This window comes from Pinus tabuliformis, chromosome 3_1 (genome assembly GCF_031772625.1).
Source record: "Pinus tabuliformis cultivar Carrire ecotype Pingquan chromosome 3_1, CPIR1, whole genome shotgun sequence".
In the NCBI taxonomy this organism is placed as follows: Eukaryota; Viridiplantae; Streptophyta; class Pinopsida; order Pinales; family Pinaceae; genus Pinus; species Pinus tabuliformis.
Window position 1 is genome coordinate 474,648,267 of NC_142301.1, and position 25,890 is coordinate 474,674,156.

Consider the following 25,890-nt stretch of genomic DNA (forward strand, 5'->3'; position numbering starts at 1 on the left):
GCAATTTCTAGAGTTGTAAAAGGCATCATTATCTTCGCCCCACATATGCACATACATTGGATGCACTCACTCGTGATCCCTTTAGGACAGCTCTAGATCAGCTCCATATACTGTCAATAGAGACAAATCACCCTATATCACGAACTACTACAATCTGTCGAGTGTACGACCTTCAAGAGCCAAAGACGAAGATGCACCTCATATTTCGGTGTCTCCTATACTATGAGATTCGAGAATGCTATCATTGCCTTTATAGGGACCTAGGGGGGCTCCTTCTCTACTTTCTTCTAATAACAGGAACAAAGATACTTATCCCTCTTCATCAGGGAGATTTTCAAAGATAGATTTTAGCTCCTACACATCATGCCCTGCTCTGGGATGCCCAAGTTGATTACCTCATACTTCATTGTTGATCCATCAAATCGAAGCAACAAATGATAGCAGAGTCCCACAACGCACCAACCATCAGAATGGCAAGATCGCAAGTTTCTCCTCAACCTTTCCCTCTGGGAGACCACCCGATCTCATCAATACTAGTTCGACGGTGTCAATTTATACATCAGGGCACATGTTCTCAAAGCATTACAAAGATCATCTCGAAATGCCTCTAGAGTAGAGCACCTCACATCCTTCAAACCACCTTCTAGATCTAGAGGAGCAACCAAAGATCCATTTAAAGTTTCCTTCTTTCAGCCTTGGATGTTAGGAGGAGTATTCCTCACTCATACAATCCCCCCAAGATAATATAGCCAAGCTCTTTGAGGGTTCTAGAGGACTCTGATAGTGAGCTAGTGCCCTTTTCACCCCCTATACCATCAACCATGAAAGTAAGGAGACTCACTTAGTGTTTTGTATCATCGTCCCTTCTTCATGGTTTTATACATATGTTCTAAGGTTATTCTTATGTAGGTTTCTTTCTTTGTATTACTTTAAGCATTTTCTAGGAGATTCGCTTGCACTCCCACATTTTACTCATATTAGCTGTAGTCTTTGGTCCCATTGACCTACTTTTGTAGTTACATGTTGGACATTAATAAAATTATTTTAACATGTCTTATCTCCACCACCTTCCCACACTCGGTCTCCCATCCTCTCTACATCATCATTCCCTGTTCATATGTCCACATGATTTATCTGGGATTGCCCTCATTAATGGTTTAACTGCACTTTAGATGGACATGGGGTGCCGCAAATTTCTTCTAGGCATTGGCAATCTGAGGTCTGATAGATCTTGGTTTCCCTTATCTCCTCATCTGTTCATCTAGCCCATATCTCATCCACCGTTTTGCACACAAATCCACATTATTGAGGATCGGCCTACTCCAATTTCTGTGAACCTCTCAGCAATTCAATCAAAGGCAGGCAGGACAATTTCACGGGTACTCGGTTCGTTAGAGCATGGTCCCTTTTCTCTCGGAGATCTGCATCAATTGACGATAATTCAGAGACACTGTTGCACACTCAGCAAATGGATTGTTCAGAACTCTGTCAGACAAGAGAGGCCCTGAAAGACTACGAAGCAAATATAAGCATATTGGAACACCAATTGGGTCAGATCTGCATCAATGTTGTACCCATGCAGCTCCAGCACTCATGACGAACAAAGTTGTCATGAGTGCTCTGATATTCCAGAACAACTGTGCATCTCAAAACCGGAAGCGCAAGTGTGGAATCTTCAACTAAAATTGACCTGGCAATCATCTCTGAAGCAAGCTTTCCCAGGCTCTGATTCTCTATCTCTCTTTCCCAATAATAATTTCAAGGCAATTCACACTCCAGTTATCGGTGACCAGCCTCAACCACTCTTTGACACAGCATCACAGGCTCAAAGGAACAACCAGGTCCTAAACCAAGGTTCAAAGGAACACAGGTCCTCAATGGTCGACTTAACTTTCAGCTTTTTGCTCTTAATGCATTACAAAACTTGCTATATTTTGGGACTTTTCTGTAGAATCTACAATAATAAGTTTTTAACAAACAATATGCTATGGAATTCCTTTGTACTGGTATCAGTAAGCAGCCATTTTGAACAGGACTGTCACCTTTCTTCTGCCAGAAAGCGTCCCTGATCTGCTTTAGTAGTGAATCCTCTCCTCACTGCATTTTTTATTTTTATACAAATTTCTGGGAAACCAGTACATGACAAAGTCAGATGAAACAAATACTTACTTCTAATTTCTCAACATATCTGTCCTGCTTTCCAAATGCTGTTAGCTCATTCTGAGCAAACACCAAAGCCTCTGTGCTGTTAACAGACCAACAGAAATACTTAATTTCTCTGAAATACGATATCTCCATAAAAAGTCTTACTCTCATAATTCATTATGGTTCAGCTGAACTCTATGTTAAAGTTTTGTCTTTTCAATAATAATGCATAAAAAACAAACAAAAATCTGTGCAAAATCATACCACTTCCTCTTGCGGACAAGCTCAACAAAATGAAGACTCAAAAGATCAAAATGTAAATCCTTATTTTCATGTAGGAGTTCAGGGGCAAGCTGGTTTGTAAGTTCTATAGCCTTCAGAGCATTTCCTTCCAAAGCGAAATTGTAAATTGCTGAAGAAACATGCAATAGTAGCAATAATCAATCACGTGGCTGAGGAAATCCAATGACTAGAACTGAAAGCCAAACATGTCACTGAATAGTCAAAAGTAATTCTTTCCACTTGTCTACCAAGGACTAAAAACATCATAAATTAACCAGGAAATCCTTTAAACTTCAATAACATAGCAAAAACAAGGAATTTTCAAAACAAATGGTACCACTCACGTTTTCTCTTATCAATATCAACAGGATAGTCAGCTGGCTGCTTCATCCCTGTGCAAGAGATAAAGGTTTCTGCAGTTTCTTTGAAACAATTGTGCATCAGGTATGAGAGCACAATATTACGGACATCATTGTCATTGATAGCCTGTCCATCAAGTATTCCAAGACATATTCAGACTCCTCAAAACTTGAAATTCATCATGCTAAAAAATAAAATAACAGTGTTTTCAACAAAAGGTTAAAGGTGTTATAACTATCCACGAAAATGGGAACTGATTAACAAATTATAAAGGATGTGTGGGCCAATATCCGACAGGTAGTTTAGCGTGCCTTAGATAACAATATATTCTATTCAGCCCAGCTTAGTTTAAGCTTAAAATTAGTTGATTCTGTTTAATTGTACAAAAAGGATGCAGATCTTAAAGTTGCTTCAGAGTTTAAATATCTATCAAGAAATCAACTAGTTCCATTGCATCTATAGCTGTCTATCTAGAGGTAGAGCTAATTAGAATTTAGCTCTTGTTCAAAATAGATTTTATAAGTTGCAAATCAAGAAAGGCACTCAGATAGAGAATGTGCACACATGATTTTAAGAAAAAAAACGAAAAAGTTAACAAAGTAGGGATCAGCAGAAGACTCATTGAAGAGCACACAAAAGACATTCTTATTGAGATGCACCACATATACATGGAGATAACAAGCATGACCAACACAATGATAAATAAAATGATGTTGTGAACATCTGATACCACTTGTTATACTCCAGAGTCAGATTACTCATAATAACCAGAGAAACACTGAATACACCAAATAGAAATGAGAAGCATGGATCCAAAATATAATAATGATTATTAGTTGCGCAGCAATTCCTAAGCAATAAGAAAATCTCACCCAACAATCCCAAGAGATAATATAATCAAATATGCACATGAACTTTCGAGAAAATTCAGATTTGTGGAACGAGAACAGGAGGAACTTGAGATTTAGGGCCTTAAATCCATGGCTTCAAATGACACTGCCAACCTGAGATTCAAGCATGAAGAAATCCATCCTGCGCTCATGGGTGGGATTTTGGCCAACCCTGCCTTTGATTTCACTACAGAAGCCTGCCAAATCTTTCCTGTGCTCAAAGCTCAGATTCTGCCTGACCCTGCCTTCAATTTCACCAGAGACCCCTGCCAATGGCTAGAAACGCCATTAAAGGAAAGCTCAGTATGCATGTCTGCCACAGGCCCACAGCAAGCCCTAACTCTGAATGTGAGAGCCAATTAGTCATACTCTAAATCCTCAAGATTTTAGGCCAAAAGCGCTGCTGCCTTAGCTTTGGACAAGTCGTGTCTTGCCAAAGGCTGGATAGAGCAAGCCTCTGAGCCCTAAGGATAGTCTTCATCCGACTCATCTTGAGAAGTTGATGTGTAAAATGAAACTTGAAAAGCAAGGTGGAGCCCCTGCTGATCTTCCAGTCTTTGTGAGGTCCCTTTCAAGGGAAAACCTCTGTTTCCAAATGAAATCCATAGATTAGTTTACAAATTGAAGTCACAGAATCAGAGGAGAGAAGGTATCCTACCAAGGCATCAAAAGTTGCTCTTTCCCGCAGATTATGGCATCGGCAAGGATCCTACTGTGCTTTTGGTTTTGAGCCTCCTTTAGGAGCCCTAGGCACCAATGCACCCTCCTCCTCCTAGCCCCATTCATTCAAGAATGCAATGAAACCTAGGCTTTATGTTCCCTAAAAGTCCAAAATGCCCCCAGTCATGCACTCATGAAGGAGAAATTAGAGGATACTCCAGTGGTGGAAGAACTCAACACAAAGGTCTGCACTTAACACATTTTGTATCGAAGAGATGCCATCCGTAGTTTCAATGGGCCTTAGCCATCTGCAACAGCACTCTGTGGGTGGCTGAATCAGACCTGGACTTCCAATTGTGAGTTCTTCCTTTACTCCAATGGTTACTTCGTTGTAATTTTTAGTTTTGCAAAGGATTGCCCAAAAGTATTCTACCAAGGGCCTTGATTCTGGGGAAGAGCAAGCCTCTCCTTTTAACCATGGTTCCCTAAGTTCAATCCTTGCACCTATTCGAGAAGAGCCTTTAGTTCCCTAAAATGACAGTGGCAAAACTCCCTTAACTATCTCCTGCCCATTCAACTATGCTGAAGAAAGAGTTGGACAATGGGGGTTGGTTCACACGGTGTAACATAAGGCAAGACAGAGATCCAGGGCAAGTGAGATTAGGCAGATTCTAAGGCGCTAAAGAGAGGCTCACTTTCACAGAAAAGCTGTGGTTAGTGGATGTGGTCATGGATGCTTGGATCAGATCAACTCCCTGTTCCTTGTCTAACAGTGTTGTCAAAGCCAGAAATCAATGTTATAAAGGTGTCCCACATATAGACTTATTTGCATCTCTTAATTGTGGAGAGGAAACTATTAAATAAAGAAATTACCAAGGAAGAGTTTTTTCATGCCCTGAACACATTGAAGAATGGCAAATCTCCAGGTTTGGATGGTCTGCCCTGTCAGTTCTTCAAGTCCGTGTGGGATTCCATGACTGATGATCTGTTTTAGATAACTAGGGCATATTTTTCATGTGAAACCTTTCCAAGTTCTTCAAGTCCGTGTGGGATTCCATGGGTGATGATCTGTTTTAGATAACTAGGGCATCTTTTTTTGATGTGAAAACTTTCCAAGTTCTTCAACTAAGGTCTTATTAAACTAATCCTAAAATTTCCTGTTTGGGACACCATTGGAAGTTGGCATCCTATCACTCTATCGAATGTCTCCTCTATAGTTAGGCTGAAGGCAGTGGCTCTGTGATTAATGAAAATTGTTGTTTGTATGGTTCACAGGAATACAGAGATTTTGTGAAGGCAACTTTTATTCTCCACACAGTAATTTTGGTATGGTATGAGAAGCCAATGAATAGTCCAGAGAGGACTCAACACAAATCCATCTTCCATAAATTGACCTTGACAGGGAGTGTGACAGGATAAACTGGAATTCTATCATAGATGGGGCTTGCATTGTCTTGGGTCTGGTTCAATGTTTGAAAACTCAGATTCGGCCTCAGAATTGGTCAAGGGTCAACTTGGACTCGGACTGTTCTGATTTCAATGACCTGGTACAGAAAATATTTAAATTTTAATGAAAACATATATTTTAAATCTTTCCAAATCATTACAGACAAAATATGCAAAGTCTACTCATGTATATACCATGTAAGGCTGAATATATCAAAATGGTACTGAGTGCAATACATATCAGCAACACAATATATAATCAATGAGACTCTCAATGGCCTACAGAGTCCATAAACATGCTACAAGCTAATGCATAATACATATCACTGATCAACATGATCAATCATCAAACTCGTCACCACTACTAGAAATGGGATCCTACAAAATCATCCTATGACTCAGAGTCTTTGAACTCCTAAAACTCCTCAGGCACATCTACAACTGCAGTAGTTGTGGTAGTTCCAGCACAAGCATGAGCTGGCCGAGCTGCACAGCTAGTCCTTGCATCAGCATGTGCCATGCCTGGCTCTATGTCAGCTCCTACTAGTAGATCCAAATCCAAATCAATCCCCATAACTCCAAGTCACCAATATCAAAACGAGGATCAAACTCTGCTGGGTGAGACTACTCCACTCATTCGAAGGTTGGATCAATATCACCCAACACCATGGGATCAGTATCAAGTCTTTTGTTCAGCAACAAGTTGCACCTTAGGCTAAGGTTGTACTACACAGAAATGAGATCATTTAACCATTTTTTATCGAAACAGTTTCCCTTCTTCATGTGAATCCTCTCAAAGATGGAACAACTGCACTCACGCCCAGAATCACCACACGCATGGCTCAAGACTCGAACTACAAAGTTTCGCAATTAAGAACACTAGCTACTAAATGATGGCAATTCAGCCCTAGGAAACCCTAGTGGCTTATCTTCAAAATCCTATGAGAGGTAAAGAAAGGAAAAATAATTAATAAGGTTTGACGGATTTTAATCAACACAACCTTGGCCAGTGCCTAATCCTACATGGGCTAATGAAGTTTTAGGGAAAATTTTAAAGTAAGATGAAAATTTGATTGGAGTAAGGAGGGAAAAAATTATTTTCCTCTTGTAAACTACCTTTCTTGTAAGGGGAGAAAAGTATAGAAGATGCACTCTACGATTTACTTTATAGGTTTCATGGAGGAATAACTTTAACATGCAAAATTTCACCGTGATCTCCAATAAACAATATGCATTTAGACATGGAACATTTTAGAAACCTTAGCATAAATTCATTCACATGCAAAATATAGAAAAATCAGCAATAAACTTACAAATTCCACCAAGAAACTCTTCTTTCAATCCCAAAAAGGCATCTCCAATGCAAAAATCAATCTCCAATATAAAATGCTCCATAAAAATCACAGTGTGCCAAGTTGCGAGTTACACAAAGGCAATCCGCACTCTCTCTAAAAAGGCTAAATTCACATTTGTGATGATGCTAAAATGAAGTGGAGAAATCCTCTATTTATATGAGGTCTATCCCTTCACTTTTACAAAATAATTAAGCCTACAAGCCCAAAACAAGTTCACTTTTGAATGTTTGACAATACAAGATGTTACAAGCCAACCTCGTAGGCTCAAAAACATAAAATAATGCCATAAATACCCACACATGTGGGTCGATTTCCTCTACAAGCATGATGTCATCTCCTTTTTGAGCAATAAATGCCACAATAAAGTGGAATGGGCTAAGGAGATGTTCCACTGTCATAATCAACTTCAAATCATGAGGAGAAGCCTCAAAAGTGCCTCAAAATGTCTCCATGTCGAAAGACCAAGGTATGGGTGCCTACGTCACCCTCTCAAGGGCTATATGGGTGACATGGAACCTTCTCTCTCTAGGTTTAGGGCTCCAATATTGGGCACAAGTCCTCCCTTGTCATCCTATGGATGACCATCATCATCTAGACACTGAAACAAGTAATTCCCAACAAACAATGTCAAAGCCAACCTGGGGGCATCTTGGGTCCATTGGGTACAACATCGAGTAAATCCAACACCAAGCAAGAGGAAGTCAGTGTTTTAGCATGTGGGGGTGCTCTAGGGTGTCAACCATCATGTGGAATCATCAAAGTGCCTAACACTTTGCTCTGGAGGGGCAACGTTGCATCTCCAAGGTCATCGTTTTCTCTGGAAAGTGCAAAGTAGGATGGGAAAGCTATGTAGTGTAGTGTTGTGAGGTGCCCTCAAAGGCCTCTACAATTGTGTCAAGAACCACCTCGAAAACCCATTTCAAGATCAAGTGATAGTCACCAATCACTAGAGATAATGACCATAGATGCATCATACGGGACCATACTTAATGTTAAGGGCATAATAACACTTCAAACAGAGATCACCTTCAAGTATCTAACTAGACCAAGTCTTGTAAAGGCAATCTGCACTCTCTCTAAAATGGCTAAATTCACATTTGTGATGATGCCAAAATGAAGTGGAGGGATCCTTTATTTATATGAAGTCTATCCCTTCAATTTTACAAAATAATTAACCCTACAAGCCCCAAAAACAAGTTTACTTTTGAATGTTTGACAATACAAGATGTTGCAAGCCAACCTCATAGCTCAAAACCATACAACAATGCCATAAATTCCCACACGTGTGGGTCGATTTCCTCTACAAGCATGATGCCATCTCCTTTTTTAGCAATAAAGGCCACAATAAAGAGTGGAATGGGCTACGGAGATGTTCCATGTCATAATCAACTTCAAATCATGAAGAGAAACCTCAAAAGTGCCTCAAAATGCCTCCATGTCCAAAAACCATGCTATGGGTAACCTACGTCATCCTCTCATGGGCTACATGGGTGACATGGAACCTTCTCTCTCCAGCATTAGGGCTCCAATATTGAGTACAAGTCCTCCCTTGTCATCCTATTGATGACCATATTCATCTAGACTCTAAAACAAGTAATTCCCATCAAACAATGTCAAAGCCGACCTAGGGGCATTTTGGGTCCATTGGGTACAACATCAAGTAAATCCAACACCAAGCAAGAGGAAGTTATTGTTTCAGCATGTGGGAGTGCTCTGGGGTGTCAACCATCATGTGGAATCATCAAAGTGCCCAACACTTTGCTCTGGAGGGGCAACGTTGTATCTCCAAGGTCATCATTTTTCTCTAGAAAGTGCAAAGTGGCTTGGGCAAGCTATGTAGTGTAGTGTTGTGAGGTGCCCTCAAAGGCCTCTACCACTGTGTGAAGAACCACCTGGAAAACCCATCTCAAGATCAAGTGACTGTCACCAATCACTAGGGACAACGACCATAGATGCATCATAAGGGACCATACTTAATGTTAGGGGCATAATAACACTTCAAACAGAGATCACCTTCAAGTATCTAACTAGACCAAGTCTTGTAAAGGCAATCCACACTCTCTCTAAAAAGGCTAAATTCACATTTTTGATGATGCCAAAATGAAGTGGAGGGATCCTTTATTTATATGAGGTCTATCCCTTCACTTTTACAAAATAATTAAGCCCACAAGCCCCAAAACAAGTTTACTTTTGAATGTTTGACCAGTCTTGTGAACATTGCGATTTTTTGATACAACCAATTTTATCGTCTGATTATATCGCCCATTTTTTGAACTTGAAAAATTCGTGAAAAAATCGTGACTTTTAATCACCCAAAAATGACGAGTCAATCCAAAAAATCGTGGGGGCGAAAAACAATGCGTTTTTAAAGGCTAAATTTGGTTTTTTTTTTTTTGCTCATTTTGCAAAGAGAGGGCAAAGGTGCGAGCTAAGGAGGAGGAGAACTCATCTACAAGGGAAAGAGAGGAGAAAAGTGGAGGAATTTAGCATCCCAAGCAAAAAAAATCATGTTTGAACCAAGTTTCTTCAACAAAGCGTGGTTTTCAAGTAGGGGCATCAAATTTGGCCCTTATTTTTAGTTTTTTTTCTTGTTTTTCCTTGGGTTTCTATCACCCATTTATTTTCCATGATTTTTGTTTGGATTTGAGTGTGTTTTTTTTGTCATTTTTGTTGCATTTAGTGGAGAGGGTTTTTTTGTCAAAAATGCAAAATCTTGATTGTTAGTTTTATTTGTTTAATTTCTTCTTGTGCCCTAGTTTTTTTCCATCATTTTTTGTTGGGTTTGAATGTGTATTTTTTGCCATTATTGTTGCATTGAGTTGAGGGTCTTTTTTTTTTTGGTCAAAAATTCAAATGTTGCATGTAAATTTTAATTTCATTTGTTTAACTTGCAATTCTTCTTGTACCCTAGGTTCAAACTTCAAACTTCAATCTTACATTAAAACTTTGGTATAGATAAATCTATAAGCAAGCATAAATCAATATTTGTAGATTTGTAATGTAGTAAGTAGTAGTAGTACTATTATTAAAAAATAAGAATGGTGCCTACAAATCTTCATGGCGGTGTGCCTATATTGGCATTGACTCGCCGTGAAGATAGAATGACAACTTTTGACCCATGTCTCTTCACAACTAATGAGACATTAACTAATTTAATTAATTTATTATTATTGATATTTGCTATTTTAATATTTATTATTTAATTGATGTTTTATGAATATTTGTATTCACAACATTTCCACCCCCTTCAGAGATGTGTTGTCCTCAAAGCACAACTAGAAGGGTTTTCCTAGTTGAATGTTGTTGCGATGGAATGGCATCCTTTCATTGACTGGTGCATTCTTCATGAGTACGTGTACCTTCCTTGGAGCTAGTAGTGTTAACACCATTTACTTTATATTGTCATCCTTGCCAATTAAACTCCATGAATTGTTTTTCAAGGTTTGTAGTATAGCTCCCTAGTTGTATTAACCATTTTGCACCTAGAACTACATCCATTTCTTTGACGGGTAGGGAAAATAGGTCTGTTTGTAGCTACAGTTCTTGTATTTGGATTGAAACTTTTTAACATTCTCCTATTTCCTTGATTTTCCTTCCAGCAACGACAGATATGGTTAGGTCCTTGATTGGACATATACAAAGACCAAGTTGTTTAGCAAGATCAACGTTTATACAATTGTGAGTACTACCCGAATCTATAAGTATATTGACATTTTTGTCTTTTATGAGTCCTTTGAGCCTTAGGGTTTTAGGACATAGTCTCTTCCCATGTTTGTTAATGGTGTTGTAAGTTTAATCTTCCTTCTAGGAAATTGGCTCTTCTTTCGAAGATGTGGCAAAATGTATTTTGCAGTTGCTTGTTGTTCTTGATCTCCGAACAAATTACTATTTTCATCAAGGTTTTTCCAGTCACATGAGATTGCAACTAATGACGGTTCCTCGGAATCTGCATCTTCACTGTGTGTGACAATGATTCCTTCATCATGTTCTTGTACTTCAATTTTCTTCCCATCTACTATTTTATAGTACCGTAGGGATGCATCTTCACATTAATGGCCTGGTATCCAGTTTTCCGCACATTTGCGACAATTATTTTTCTTTTTCATCTTTTTTTTGGCTTCTTTGTAACCAGGGAAATCCCTTGAGGCACCACTATCAATAAGCCAATTTCCCAGCGAGTCCAGGGGATAAGTAGTAGAGAGGGCCGCTAGTAGATAATATTCATCTTGCTTATTGTTAACAACGTCAAATTCATACCTGGAGTTTCTTGCCTTCTTGGAGGGTATCGTTGACCACTTCCTTGATTTTTGACATTCCTCTTTCCTTTGCCATTGAACCTACCCTTCCTTTGATTGTTGTTGGAATTGCCTCGAGAGTGATTTTGATCATCGTCATGAGATGCGTCCTTTCTATCAGGGCACCCCTCGCATAGTGGCCAATTTTGTTGCAAATGTAACATCTACCTATCCTTCCACCTTTCGATCCAGCTTTTCCCTCAGATTTTGCCCCGAAAGTATTTATCCTTTTAGCATGACAGGAGAATGCAGCGGGATTGCCTCTAAGTGCAGGCATTTCCTGCTCTTCCATCCTTGTTTCTTCTTGAATGCATCTTGATTCTCACCATGAATTCCTCAAATCCTGGGATTACATTATTGTTGAGAAGAGTGGTTCTGAATATATACCATTCAGATAGGAGCCCTCTGAGAGTAGTGATGGTCAGTTCCCTATCAGGAATGACTTAGGAGATCATTCTTGATCTCAGTGATCCTTGAGAAGTATGCTTGCATACTCTCATTTTTGCCCTTCTTAATTTCCTTCAGCTTATTCTTAAGGAAAAAAACTTGATTTGCATCATTAACTTTAAATAAGCTTCCCAGTCTATCGCAGATTTCCTTGGAGTTGGTCAGCTCAAAAACATAGGCCACCAGGCGCTTGTCGATAGAGGCCCGGATGATCTTCTTTGCTTTGACTTCTCCCTTGGTCCACTTGTTCCTTGCAGCAACAGAGGTATTTGATAAAGGCTCAATGATTCTGCCCCTCACATGGTCCAACACTTCTTGCTCTTCCAATGTCAGATTGAGAGACATCTTCCAACCGTGATAGTCAGACTTCTCATGGAGCTTGTCTTTGGCGGGGAAGTGTGATGAGGACCCCATGAAGTCTTTAGGATTGCTTCAACAGCCTTCGGTGATTGCTCGTGCTCTTGCTCTTGCTTGGGCTTTGTCTTCACCTCAGCTCTAATACCATGTTAATTTATGGTATGTTCTATGCTTAGTGCAGTTTACTTCAATTTCTTCTTATTAGCCATTGTTTAGCAATCACATAAACATAAAGTAAAATGCAGATAGAACATTAATAGATCGACAGAAAACAAGCCAAGACAAGAGACACCAGATGTGGAGACTAGCCAAGGACAAACCCTAATGTGGGGAAACCCTTTGATCAATTCTTCTTTAATCTTCAATAATTCAGTAGAGAAAAATAGTACAAATACATAAAGCTGTAATTTTATGACAGCAGTAGCAAACCCTAACCAGTGAATTGAAATCTGGTCAAACAAGATGAAATTGACCTCCAATATGCTAAGTCACAGGGTTCGGCGAACCTGAACCTTCAGGTTCGAAATTCGCCGAACCTGTAGAAAAAAAATGAGGTTCGTTCAGGTTCGGCGAACCTGAAAGCCGAACCCGAACCCGAACTCGAACCTAATCGAACCAGTCGAATTCGAACCCGAACTCGAACCCGAACATAATCGAACCTGGCGAATTCGAACCCGAACCTGCAACCGAACCTCATCGAACCTGGCGAATTTAAACGAACCCGAACGAACTGGAACGAATCGGTGGTTTTCTGGACGGTTTTCGTGGGCGGTTTTCGTGGAAAACAGTGGGCCGCATACCTGTTCTTCCAATTTCGCGCCAAATATCACTTTATAAACAGTCGACCCCTTTGTGTTTTGGCACACACTGTCGGGTTGAACTTGAAAGTTCATTGCTGAATTGCTGAAGCGCCTGAGCCGCGAGCGTTTGTTTGTAGAGTGGTCACTGTAGTGGTCACTGGTCAGTGGTGACTGTGAGTCGTGAGTCGGTTAGAAACTTAGACGACGCCGGACCGTGGACGACGTTTGAAGTTGTGCTGCACGCAGAGTCCAGGCCTGAGGCCATCGAGATTCGACCGTCGACGCTGCACCGGCACGGCACCAGTTTGAAGTTGAACTTCGCAATTGCACCGCCAGCCTCCAGCCTCCAGGTTCGGTGACAGTTCTATCGTTATATCACTTATATCACTTATCAGTTATCAGTTCTATCGTGACAGTTCTATAGTGAGTCGTGAGTCGTGTAGTCAGATTTTAGAATTTCTTTGTTACTTAAATATCTGTGCTATAATACTTCAGAATGTTTTCTGATAGGTTTTCAAAGATCATTGTTCAATCAACCTTGTAATAATTCTAAGAACTCCTGTAACCTGTAGGGTTTTAGTCTTTAGATATTGTTTTGGTAGTCTGTCCTTTTGGTTCTTACATCAACCAGTGCATTTAACTCAGATGCATTAAATCTTTATTTCAATACACATTGCTGAACCTGCTATCCTAAGTGAATGTATAGTTTTGCTGACATCTTTACTAAAATAATTCCAAACTTATAAGCATTACATTGGAAGAATGCATTAAATTTAAATCTCTGTGGAGATCAGTATGTAAACCTGCTTGTATGTTTTAATACTCACCAGCAAGTCATGATTCTGTCATTTTTTGTTAAGATGCCTTTGATGCGAACAAGAATTTGGTACCCACGTACCAGAGTAGTGTAATAATAAGGTATTTTACCAACCAGAGTAGCAATGTGTTTGACAACAGTTCATTGGCCATGACTAATGCACAAATACATATTTAAGAGTCAAGACTGCCATGTTCTAGTCTTCTTCTTTCTATACCTAAATTTAATATGATGATAATAATTAGTTATCCAGGAGCACTGCCTATTTTTTTCTCAGGTTGGCTGTGGTTTTCAGCCTATTCATTTCCTTACATTTTGCAGCTTTTCTGTCCAACTCAAATTTTATAAGAGCCCTTCTGTTCCACGCTAGCAATCTTTTAATAGTTTCCGCTTACTGCTCTTCCAACTTTCGCCAAGACTATGCATAACTTATACCCAAAATTACAGGAATCACCTCACAATGAATTATCCTTGGAAATCTTGTAGATGGAATTGATAGGAGTGTAGCAGTCTGCACATAAAAATTCAAAGAGGAACCCCATGGTAGTGACAATAGACTGTATCTGTAGATTTTTTTTTAATAATGCAAGCTTTAAGCTCACTACGTGGAATGGTCTTTGAAGTGGGCATACATTTAGGAGTTTGATATAGGAGAGCTATAGCTTGAATTTCATTCTGCTTGGTTTTAAACTCATTGTTTACAAATTACAAGCTTTTAGTTAAGCCTCTTCCAATAATGTGTTTTGAGAGAAAAAATTGGTTCCATTAGAGAGGGTTGATGAATAAGCATCTCTGCTATGGCCAACAGAGTAAAATATATATAATATTTATAACTTTATAACTGAGACTGGTATCGGGTGATCAATTTTACTGTATTAATCTAATCTAGCTTTTTCAGATAAAAAATGATCTGAAATTGTTTAGACACATTGTGCGTTAAGTGGTGATTGATTCCTATGTCCTGTATACAAAATGTTTTTAATGAAGTTTGGCAAATAAGCAGCTGTATCCGGTTAGAGGGGGCAAATAACCCAAGTTAACCATGACTGGTATCTGGATATTAGTTTTGTTAGAGAGAACCCATTACTCTTAGGCTAGTGTGTGTAAGTGCAGTACCAATAGGCTATAGCAAACTTTTCACTGTGATGAAAGAGAGAGGGCTTCCTTTTGCTTCTGCTTTTTATCAGCAAAAGAAGTCTCATGCTAGGTACTTATGAATCATGATGCTACCTCTAACTTGTAAGCTGGCTGTAATATACTGCTTGGTGTGTCTCTGTATATTTTTTGGTAACTGTGCAATAAATGCACAAAAACAAGGAGTAACCAATACCATATGATTTTCTCTCACTGTATTTCTAAAGCTGGCTTGGATAATAGTTAGTGTCTATACAACCAAACACCGAAAATAGTAGAAGGAAAAAACAAGTAGGCCTTGCCTCTAGGGACTACATAGTTCAGTGATAGAAAGAGATTGCATTTTGGTATCCATTGAAAAAACAAAGGATTTTGGATAAAAGAAAGCTAGGTCTAGTTTTTCGGTTAAACACGATTCATAATTTTTTATTTAGAATTGAACCTAGTTTGCATTTTTCCATTTTAAAGCCACATTTTAACGAGACAGAAGCTAGATTTTCACTATTACATTTTTATCATTAATTTGGCAGATCTATTACATATCTCACTTCTTTCAGCAGATTAAGCTTCTTTTGGACAGAAATTTGACAGATATGAGTCATATGACCATGATTCAGTGTTTCCATGATTCCATCTGTAATTTGACTGAAAACATACTAAACTTAATGAGAAGGCACCTAAATGCAATCCATAATTGGATCTGGTTCCTTCAACAGAGACCTAGAGTTATCTTCTAGAGTTGATTTACTGTTTGGAGTCATAGAGTCATATGATAATGATGCTATGCTCTGCCTCTAGCCTGAAGTTATGGTTTCCGTAGCAAGATTATGAGATCATAATTTAATGAATTAATATGATGTAATATGCTGTTGCCCTCCATTTTGTTTAATGAACTTCAGACAATCAACTTGTACAGCTGCTATATCATTTGGCATTTAGTAACATCTTTGAGAATAAATTACACAAATGATATTATGTTTAAAACAACAGGACTACTGGATTATAAGTTATAACTTGCTTGGTGAATATGATCCAACAATTCAGCCTTACATGCCACTTTATTTCATTTTGCAGTCGTTTGGGCTGCTTTGACTTTCTAATGGAAATTCAATAAAGCTTGCTACCAATTTATTTCTCCTCAAATTCACTAAATACACATGTTATAAACTTATAACTTATAGCCTATAATTACTGTTAAGTGATAATTACAATAGGAAGTGATAATTACTGTTATTTAAATTTGAAAGATTTGAAGAAATTGGAAAACTGAAATTTGAACAAGTTATGCATGATTTGAATGCTCATCAAAATATCAAGTTTTATTTGTATTTGAAAATTCCATTTCACTATTTTATCATTTGTTTAAATTCGAATTTTAATATGCCATTGCCAACAAAAATGCAGACATATTTGTTATGGCACCTCCAAAGTCAACGGCAGAAGGATGGAAATATGTGGAGAAATTGGACGGGCCTCATGGGAGGCATTTGAAATGCAAGTTATGTAATAATGAATTTTTTGGATCTTTAACTAGAGTCATGGACCACTTGCTGTCTGTCACTAATGGCAAAGTAGGTGGCGTTGAAGGTTGCAAGAATGTGTCTGCAGAGCTCAAGGAGACACTTCAGAAAGACTATGACAATATACAAAAGGCTAAGAAAGTGAATGAAAACAAAAGACAACGTGTTCAAACAGAAATTGCAATGAATTACAATTCATTCTCTGCATTTTCTTCAAGCACGGTTGGTGTTGGGGATTCATCTCAGTCAAAGATCAGTAAATCAAGTGGGACAGCCACATTAAATACTTTTTGGAAGCCCATGCAGAAACAAGCAGTTGATGATGCTGTAGGTGATATGTTTTTTGAATGTGCAATTCCATTTAATGTGGCAAGAAGCCCTTACTTCATCAACGCATGTAAGATGATGGCAGGTTTTGGTAATGGATATCTCCCTCCTAGTTCTGAGACCATAAGGACCACTATTTTGAAGAGGTCAAAAGAAAGAGTTACAAACAATTTGCAGAAGATCAAAGACTCTTGGAAGGAAACAGGGTGCACAATTTTATCAGATGGCTGGTCAGATATGAATCATAGACCTCTTATTAATGTGTTGGTTTCTTGCCCTAAAGGGGTACTTTTTTTGAAAGTAGTTGATGCATCAGGGAATAAGAAGACCTCTGAATTTATTTTCAAGATTTTAGAGGAAGCTATTCTTGAGGTTGGAGAAGAAAATGTGGTCCAGGTTATAACAGATAGTGCTTCAAATTGTGTTGGAGCAGGAAAAATGGTCATGGATAAATACAGAAGAATATATTGGACACCTTGTGCTGCCCATTGTCTTGACTTATTGTTACATGACTTGGCAAAGTTTCCATGGATTAATGAGACAGTTCGGAGGGGGAAACAAATTTCTCACTTCATATTTAACCATCAACTCACATTGAGCTTGTACAGGAATAATGCATCTAGAGAGTTGCTCAGGCCTTGTGACACCAGGTTTGCCACATATTATATTACTATCAAAAGGTTAGTTGAAGAAAAAGGGAGTATAAGAGGTGTTTTTTGCAACAATGAGTGGGAAAGGTCTCATCTTTCAAAGGAAGCTAAAGGAAAGGAGTTGGAACAGGTGATTTTAGGGACTGCTTTTTGGGACAATGCTGAGAAGGTCTTAAAAATATGTGAACCAATTGTTGATATGCTTCGCATGGTTGATAGTGATACCCCTTCCATGGGTTTTGTTTATGAGGGCATGGATCGTGCTAAAGAAGCCATTGCAAAATCTTTTAATAATGAGGAAAATGAGTACATTGCAATATGGGAGATGATTGATGAAAGATGGAAGATGTTGCATAGTCCTTTACATGCAGCAGCTTGTTATTTGGATCCTAGACTCTTTGGGATAGAAAGAACAAATGATGCAGAAGTCATGAATGGCCTTTATGATGCAGTTGAACGGTTGGTCCCTGATCAAGAAGAATGCAGGAGAATTAGAGAGCAGCTCCGAGCATACAGGTTGGAAGAGGGAATATTTGCAAGGTCTAGTGCAGTACAAGATAGGCCCAATATTCCTCCAGGGAGATGGTGGCAGTTTTATGGATCAGAGACTCCTGAATTGCAACGTTTTGCAGTTCGTATTTTGAGCCAGGGATCAAGTGCCTCTGCTTGTGAAAGGAACTGGAGTAGCTTTAACCATATCCAGTCCAAGAAAAGAAACAAATTATTGTCTACAAGGTTGGAAGACCTTGTTTATGTTCGCAGTAATTTGAAGTTGGCCTTGAGTAGTGTGGCCAAAGATGCATCTAGTTCCTACGAGCCATGGTTTGATGCTGATTTAGAGCCAGAAGAAGATGATATTAGCAGTGATGGTGATTCACTAGATGATCCAAATGTTGGAATTCCATCTATTGATGACTTTGATGATCCCCATTCTAGTGCCTTTACTATGCCATAGGCCCATATGCACATGATGATTGAGAGCTTTTTGATCATACTAGAGTCTAGTAGGCCATAAGTATAGACTATCTATGTTTTTTGAATTTCCTAGAACAATTTTATGGATTATAACTATTTGGCAATGGTCTTTATGACTTCCTTATTATATTAGCATTGATGATGATGAGCCAAATGATGGAATTCCATGTGTTGATGACTTTGATGATATTATGACTTTGATGATGTTTAAAATTTTGAAATTTGAAGATGTCCTACAATGATGTGTACGTTTAAATTTTGATCATGTTTTGATTATGTGATTTTTTAAAAGATTACTAGTATTTGACATTCATTTAAATTTTGAAGACTGAAAATTATGTCATTTCTTTTTGCAAACTACTATTGTGTATGTTTACATTTAACTAGATGTTAGAATGATTACATTATTGATGTATGTTTACTAATAAGAATTTGTGTTCATGTGTTTATGGATTGATTTTGAATTTTCTATTATTTTGTCATATATATATATATATATATATTGAAAAATATGTATAGTCGAACCTAATGCCGAACCTCATTCGAACCTGATCGGAAAATTCGAACTCGAATCGAACTTAATCGTTGTCGAACTCGAACTCGAACTCGAACCGTGTGACATAGCCAATATGCTTGGTCAATTTCCCAGTCATCTAGGCCTCCAACAGCAAGAAGAAGCAACCCATAAACAGTCTGAAAAACACAGTCAAACTACAATCAACTGAAGTCAACCTGCTGCCACAAACTAGGGTAGTAAACGTTGGTCAAACCAGAGGTCAGATTGCCTCGATTTGCATGCCAAAAACTGCGGCTTGCCTAGAAGAGGCAGCCACACCAAAACCGCACTCCTGAAAAGTCAATGCTTGGTCAACGTTGGTCAAAACGTCTTGCTGCAGCTTTTGCGTCCTCCTTCCCACGTGTGAGCTTCTCTTCCTTATGTGTAAACCAAATCAACTAAGGAGAGAAGAATGTGTGAGAGATGAAATGAGTGAATAATGCCTCAACCTCACTTGGACTTATATGAAATGTTGAGCATGTGTGCCACACATTTAGCTGTTGGTCGACCTTGACAATTTGTCAAGTAAATACAAATAAATTCATATCTCCATAAATACTTGTCGAAATCAAATGATTGTTAGATCAATCCTACACCTCTCGACGAGAGGAATCAAGGAAAAATATCAGTTGTCATAAATAAGATGACCCACATGGAGTTTGGCCGTAGTTTCCAATTTTAACACTCCCTCTCAACTAGGGAGAACTCCATCTGCTAATTCGTCTAACCGTTGGTACTATCTCTACCATCAAATGCACTGCCCTGCACTGCTTGGCTCTGCTCTGCTCTGTTCTGTTCTGCTCTGCTGAACCATGAAGAAGAAGAAATGATCGAGGATGTATCATACCATCCTCCACTGACCCAAAGTCAGTCCTAGAGAGTGTCCCGTATATAGTGGTACCTGATATCGATATGCTTGGAGCGATCATGAAATACAGGATTCTCTGATAAACGAATCCCGCTTCGGTTGTCACACAATCACGGTAGTATCCAATGTAAATCCAAACAGCTCACTGAAGAGCTTCCGCAACTAGACAGCCTCACAAGAGGCCATACTCATAGCAATGTACTCTGCCTCAGCGGTGCTCAAAGCCACCGACTTCTGTTTCCTGCTCATCCAGGATATTGAGGCAGATCCCAAATAGAAACAGCACCCAAAATTGCTCTTTCGGTCCACCACACTGCCTGCCCAATCAGCATCAGTATATCCATGTAGTCTCACATCTCCGGCAGTGTATCTCAACCCATGAGTGATTGTGCCACGAAGGTATCTCAACAGATTCTTGGCACCAATCCAATGTGTGTGATGAGGCTCAACCATATGTTGACTCAACATGTTGACTGCAAAACATATATCTGGACGGAAGTTCACCAAGAACATCAATGCTCCGATGAGTTGACGATACTCGGTAGCATTTTGCAAAACAGGTCTAGCAGGACTACCGCTTAACTTCTTGAAGTCAAGCTCCATCAGGGTAGTCACGTGCTTGCAGTCCACCATACTGAATCTCTCCAATATCTTCACCACATATTTTCCTTGAGATAGGAAAATCTCCCTTAGCTTCTACCAGACTTCTAGTCCTAGGAAATAGTGCATCAATCTCAGGTCCTTCATCTCAAACTCAGAAGCCAACTCCTTCTTACATTTGTGAATGAGAAGGTCTACACCTGTCAAAAAGAGGTCGTCAACATACAGCACCAGTATGAGAGGTTTGTCATCTTCAACCTTAAAGTAAAGGTTAGGATCGGCTTCACTCCTAATGAATCCCAGCTTCATCAACTAGCTATAGATCCTCTCATACCAAGCTCGGGGTGCTTGCTTCAGCCCATAGAGGGCTTTCTTCAACCTGCACACGTGAGATTCCCAATCATGAATCTCAAATCCTTCGGGCTATTCCACATAGACTTCCTCTTTGATTGAACCTTGCAAGAATGCGATCTGACATCCATCTAATGTAGGTTCCATCCCTACGAAGCAACAAGGGCTCTGATCGAGCGGATGGTGGTGTATCGGGCAACAGATGCAAATATCTCGTCATAGTCTATACCTTCCTTCTGAGAGAAGCCACAAGCAACAAAACGAGCCTTATACTTTTTAGTACTTCCGTTAACTCCATGCTTTATCTTGTAAAGCCATTTCGAAGAGACAACTGTTTTGTCCTAAGGTCTCGGGACCACATCCCAGACATCGTTCTTCATGATGGACTCATATTCCTCAGTCATAGCACCCTTCCATACTTGATGCTTGACAGCTTCTGCGAACGATGAAGGCTCATTTTGAATGATCGTGCTCATGATGGTCAAGTATCCCTGATACTTGGTCGGCTTCTTACTTTCTCGGAAAGTCCCTCTGGATGCAATGTGTCCTTTGGCATCATCAAGAGTTCCCCTAAGCCATGAAGGCCTCTTCCTAGAAGAGAAAGGCTCTTGCAGAGGGGGATCAATAGGATCCATAGGTTCTTCTACATCAGGCATCGTCTCATCTTCCTTTTCCTCTGGTTTCCTGGTGCCAGCTTCTCCAGATTTCCTTAGTATAGGAAGATTGTCAACTTTGCTAAGAGCCATATCTTCGTAAAAGGTGGCATCATGGCTAATCTCGACTTCCCTTTCACCAGCCACATAGATTCTATAGCCCTTAGTATTTTTGCTATAGCCCACGAAGATTCCTTTCTTTCCAGATGCACCCAATTTATTCCTTTTCTCTTTCGGCACATGAAAATATACAGGACTTCCAAAAATTCTAACATGAGAGACGTCAGGTTTCTTACCAGTGAACATTTCTTCGAGAGTCTTGGAACCCAATGCTTGATGAGGGCATCGGTTTTGAACATATACGACGGTATTTGCAGCATCAGCCCATAGAAACTTCGAAAGCCTTTGATCATGGAGCATAGCACAAACAGCTTCCCCAATTGTATGATTCTTCCTTTCCGCCACACCATTCTACTCAAGAGTATACGGTGTTGTAGTCTCCCTTTTAATTCCAGCCTCTTTGCAAAAGTCATGGAACTAATTGGATTCATACTCAGTCCCATTATCAGTCCTTAAGATCTTGATCTTCTTTTCGATTTGATTCTCGATCAAGACTTTGAAGTGACGAAACCAGGAGAACACTTCATCCTTCTTTTTTAAGAAGTATATCCAAGTCTTGCGAGAATAATCATTTATAAAGTGAGGTAATATATATATCCTCCCACAGAATTCACAAGCATCATACCAAATATGTCGAAGTGAACCAACTGCAAGATATCGGAGGTCTTGCTATGGCTTGAGGCGAATGGTCACCTTTTGAGCTTTCCTTCGACACATCCTGGACATACACCTTCTTGCTCAAATTTGAACTCGGGCATCCCAGTCACCATTTGTCTCACATCGAGTAAAGCTTTATAATGAACGTGGGCAAACCTCTGATGCCATAGTTCGAACTGAAGAGATGTGTCACAAGTCATGACACCCAATGGACTTCCTTCGACATGATATAAAGAGTCAACCCGAAACCCAAGAGTGAAAGCATCTTTGAAATTCTTTTTCCATACACATACCTTGCCATCGATGAAGGCCACCTTGTAGCCTTTGTCTTCCATTGCCGAAATGGATACCAAGTTCTTTTTGAGATTAGGTACATATAGGACTTCTTGCAAATGAATTGTATTACCCTGATTCAATTGAAGAGAGACATTCCCTACGCCTTTCACGGGATATTTGGAGTTGTCTCCAAGAATAATTTCCAGGTTGGTCTCCTTCTCTATCAGATTAGAGAGAGCTTCTTTGTAACCAGTGAAGTGCCTTGAGGCACCACTATCAATAAGCCAATTTCCCAACGAGTCCGGGGGAGAAGTAGTAGAGAGGGCCGCTAGTAGATAATATTCATCTTGCTTATTGTTAACAACGTTAGGTTCATACCTGGAATTTCTTGCCTTCTTGGAGGGTTGACCACTTCCTTGATTTTCTGCATTCCTCTTTCCTTTGCCATTGAACCTGCCCTTCCTTTGATTGTTGTTGGAATTGCCTCGGGAGTGATTTTGATCATCGTCATGAGATGTGTCCTTTCTATCAAGGCACTCCCTCGCATAGTGGCCAATTTTGTTGCAAATGTAACATCTACCTTTCCTTCCACCTTTCGATCTGGCCTTTCCCTTAGATTTTGCACTGAAATTATTTCTCCTTTTAGCATGAGAGGAGAATGCAACAGGATTGCCTCTAAGTGCAAGCATTTCTTGCTCTTCCATCCTTGTTTCTTCTTGAATGCATCTCGCCATCAATTCCTCAAATTTTGGGATTACATTATTGTTGAGAAAAGTGGTCTTGAATATATACCATTCAGATGGGATCCCTCCGAGAGTAGTGATGGTCAGTTCCCTATCAAGAATGACTTCCCTAATTGATAGGAGATCATTCTTAATCTCGGTGATCCTTAAGTAGGCTTACATACTCTCATTTTGACACATCAAGGAAGGGCATCTTAAGAACACAGAAGATTAAAGCATCAAGATCAAGAAGCAAGGGCACACAAAGGTTGAAGCATCAGATCTACAAGCAAGGGTTCCAGATCCATCAAAGACATGGAGGATTACCATCTCCTTTCCTAGATCTATCAAGAAGGACTACCATCCTGGGAACAAAGAAAGAAGAAAGCCTTCCATTCAAAGGCATCCACAAGAAGGGTTTACATCAAAGACTCCTCATCTTCAAGAAAGGTACTCAGATCTAGGCCCTTCATTGAACATCTCCAAATCTACACATCGAAGAAGTTATCATCACCAAGCAAGTCTCTCATAAGGTAACTTAAAGGAAGTATGTTGAAGAACTCCAAGATCTAAGAAGTCAAATCATCAAATCATCAAGGAGCCAACAAGATCTCCTCATCACTAACACTCTCAAGTAAGCATTTTCATGTCCTCTTTTGAAAATATCAAAATGTCTTTTTGCAAGGAAAGCAACAAATTGGTTGGGACTGCTAATTTCCTTGCATGGAAAAAGAGGACTGATTTAGTTCTAAAGGATAATGAACTTCTGGACTACGTCAAAGGGAGTGTCACTATTCCTGCTAAGGAACAAACTCAAGCCCTAGCAAAGTATAATAAGGATGAAACAAGGGCTCAAAGGATTCTGATAGAATCCATCAAGGATGCTCTCATTCCTTATGTTTCCAAACTTGAAACATCTAAAGAAATTTATGATAAGTTGGAGGAGCTATTCTCAGTTAGTACTGTTGGAGAACGGATATCATTGTGTAATGAACTATATAAAATGAAGATATCCAAGGAAGAAGGAATAACTCCCTACTTCATGAAGGTCTCTAAGACGAGAGACCAATTGCAAGAACTGGGAGAAGTTATGTCAAATAGAGAAACGACAACTGTGGTGCTCAATGCATTACTGAGGAATGGGTAAACTTCACAACAAGTATACATGGCAAGAAGGAAGCCACCCCATTGAATGAACTTTGCTCTCTATGCAAAATTGAGGAGATTAGACTCAAAGCCAAAGATGATGTGGGATCAAAGGAGCAGGCATTTGCTGCTATGGCCGAGAGAAAAGGGAAATTTGGCAAGTTGGTCCACAGAGAAAGGGTAAAATAGATATGTCCAAAGTCCAATGCTTTGTCTACCAAAAATATGGACACTATAAGAGGGATTGTCCTAAGTTCAAAAAGGACAACAATAAGAGGAAACAAGGAAAAGCTCACATTATCCAAGAAGTCAAAGAAGAAGATAAGAAACAGAAGGAGGACCCTGCAAATCTCTACTATGATTGAAATCAACTTCTTCACATAAGTCTTCTTTAAAAGTTTTTGGGTACTATAGGAACATGTAGCAGTAGGATAGAATGCATGATTTATGAGAATGGCATCTTCAGGAATATAGAAGCATTATGTAGAGTTAACTTAAATAAAGATATTAATGTAGGAGTGATGTAGCCATTGGATAACCTCATCAAGGCTAAATAAATGATCATGATAAAGAAGAATCATCTTGGAACACCACTATCATCAGCAGAAAGGAGCACCCGCAGGATGAAGACTACTAGGATCCTCCGGTGGAATCTTCAATAGAAGGTTCATAGGAATTCCACTTATGGGGATTCAAGAAAGGATGATATGCAGACAAGGAAAGATGTAGCAAAATGGATTGAGGTAATCTCAATCTAGGACGCTGTCAAAGGAAGTTGAGATGATCAAGGAAATGACTAAGATGAGGTATGTATGCATCTATGTTTTTAGTTAAGTCATGTCATCATTTGTGTTAATGAGCATGGGGAATTGCTTTGGAAGCATGATCAAGAAGAAAAGGATAAATCTCTTTCATTGAAAGTGTGCATGAAGGCATGGTTCACACACTGATGAAGGTTAATATGAGAAATGTCATCATATGGAGTTTGAGGAGGTTGACTAAGAAGCATATAAGAAAAGAGATCAAAGATAAAAGGGCACCATGGACACTACGAATCAACATCCGACAGATCTGTTGAAGGCATCTCCCGAAAGAAGACACAAGAATTCTGACAAAGGAAGAAAAAGATCAAGGACCCTTGACACCTAGAAAGGCCTTGGAGATGTGAAAAATGCAAGATGTTGATGATTCAAGCCAACAATATGTCATGATGAAGAGCCATCTCATAAGGTATTATTTGATTTCTTGAATAAATCTGGATAACTTCATGCAGGGCTACTGGAACAAGGGTTGTAAGTACAACTGCAACCAACATTCATCAAGTGGATGGAAATTCCTGAAAGAAACATGATGAAGAAAGAAGTAACCATATGATGAAGGTTCCAGATATGTATCAAGAAGGCAGCTTTCCATTAAGAAATAAACGGCATGGTGAACTAGGAAGGAAAGTGATTGATGGTTGATGCCCTACAAGGATGAAG

The 25,890-nt window shown here is 39.3% G+C and overlaps 1 protein-coding gene across 2 annotated transcripts in view; it reads right to left on the reverse strand.

Moving 5' to 3' along the window:
- LOC149187840 (LisH and RanBPM domains containing protein) overlaps positions 1–25,890 on the reverse strand; it is an 89,187-nt gene that overhangs the window by 42,719 nt on the left and 20,578 nt on the right. For both annotated transcript variants that reach the window (XM_089411480.1, XM_089411481.1), the window contains exons 3-5: positions 2,772–2,913; positions 2,410–2,557; positions 2,170–2,245 (exon numbers count right to left, since the gene is read on the reverse strand). In XM_089411480.1, the coding sequence (XP_089267606.1) occupies positions 2,170–2,245; positions 2,410–2,557; positions 2,772–2,913 (366 nt within the window). The remainder of the gene's footprint in view (positions 1–2,169; positions 2,246–2,409; positions 2,558–2,771; positions 2,914–25,890) is intronic.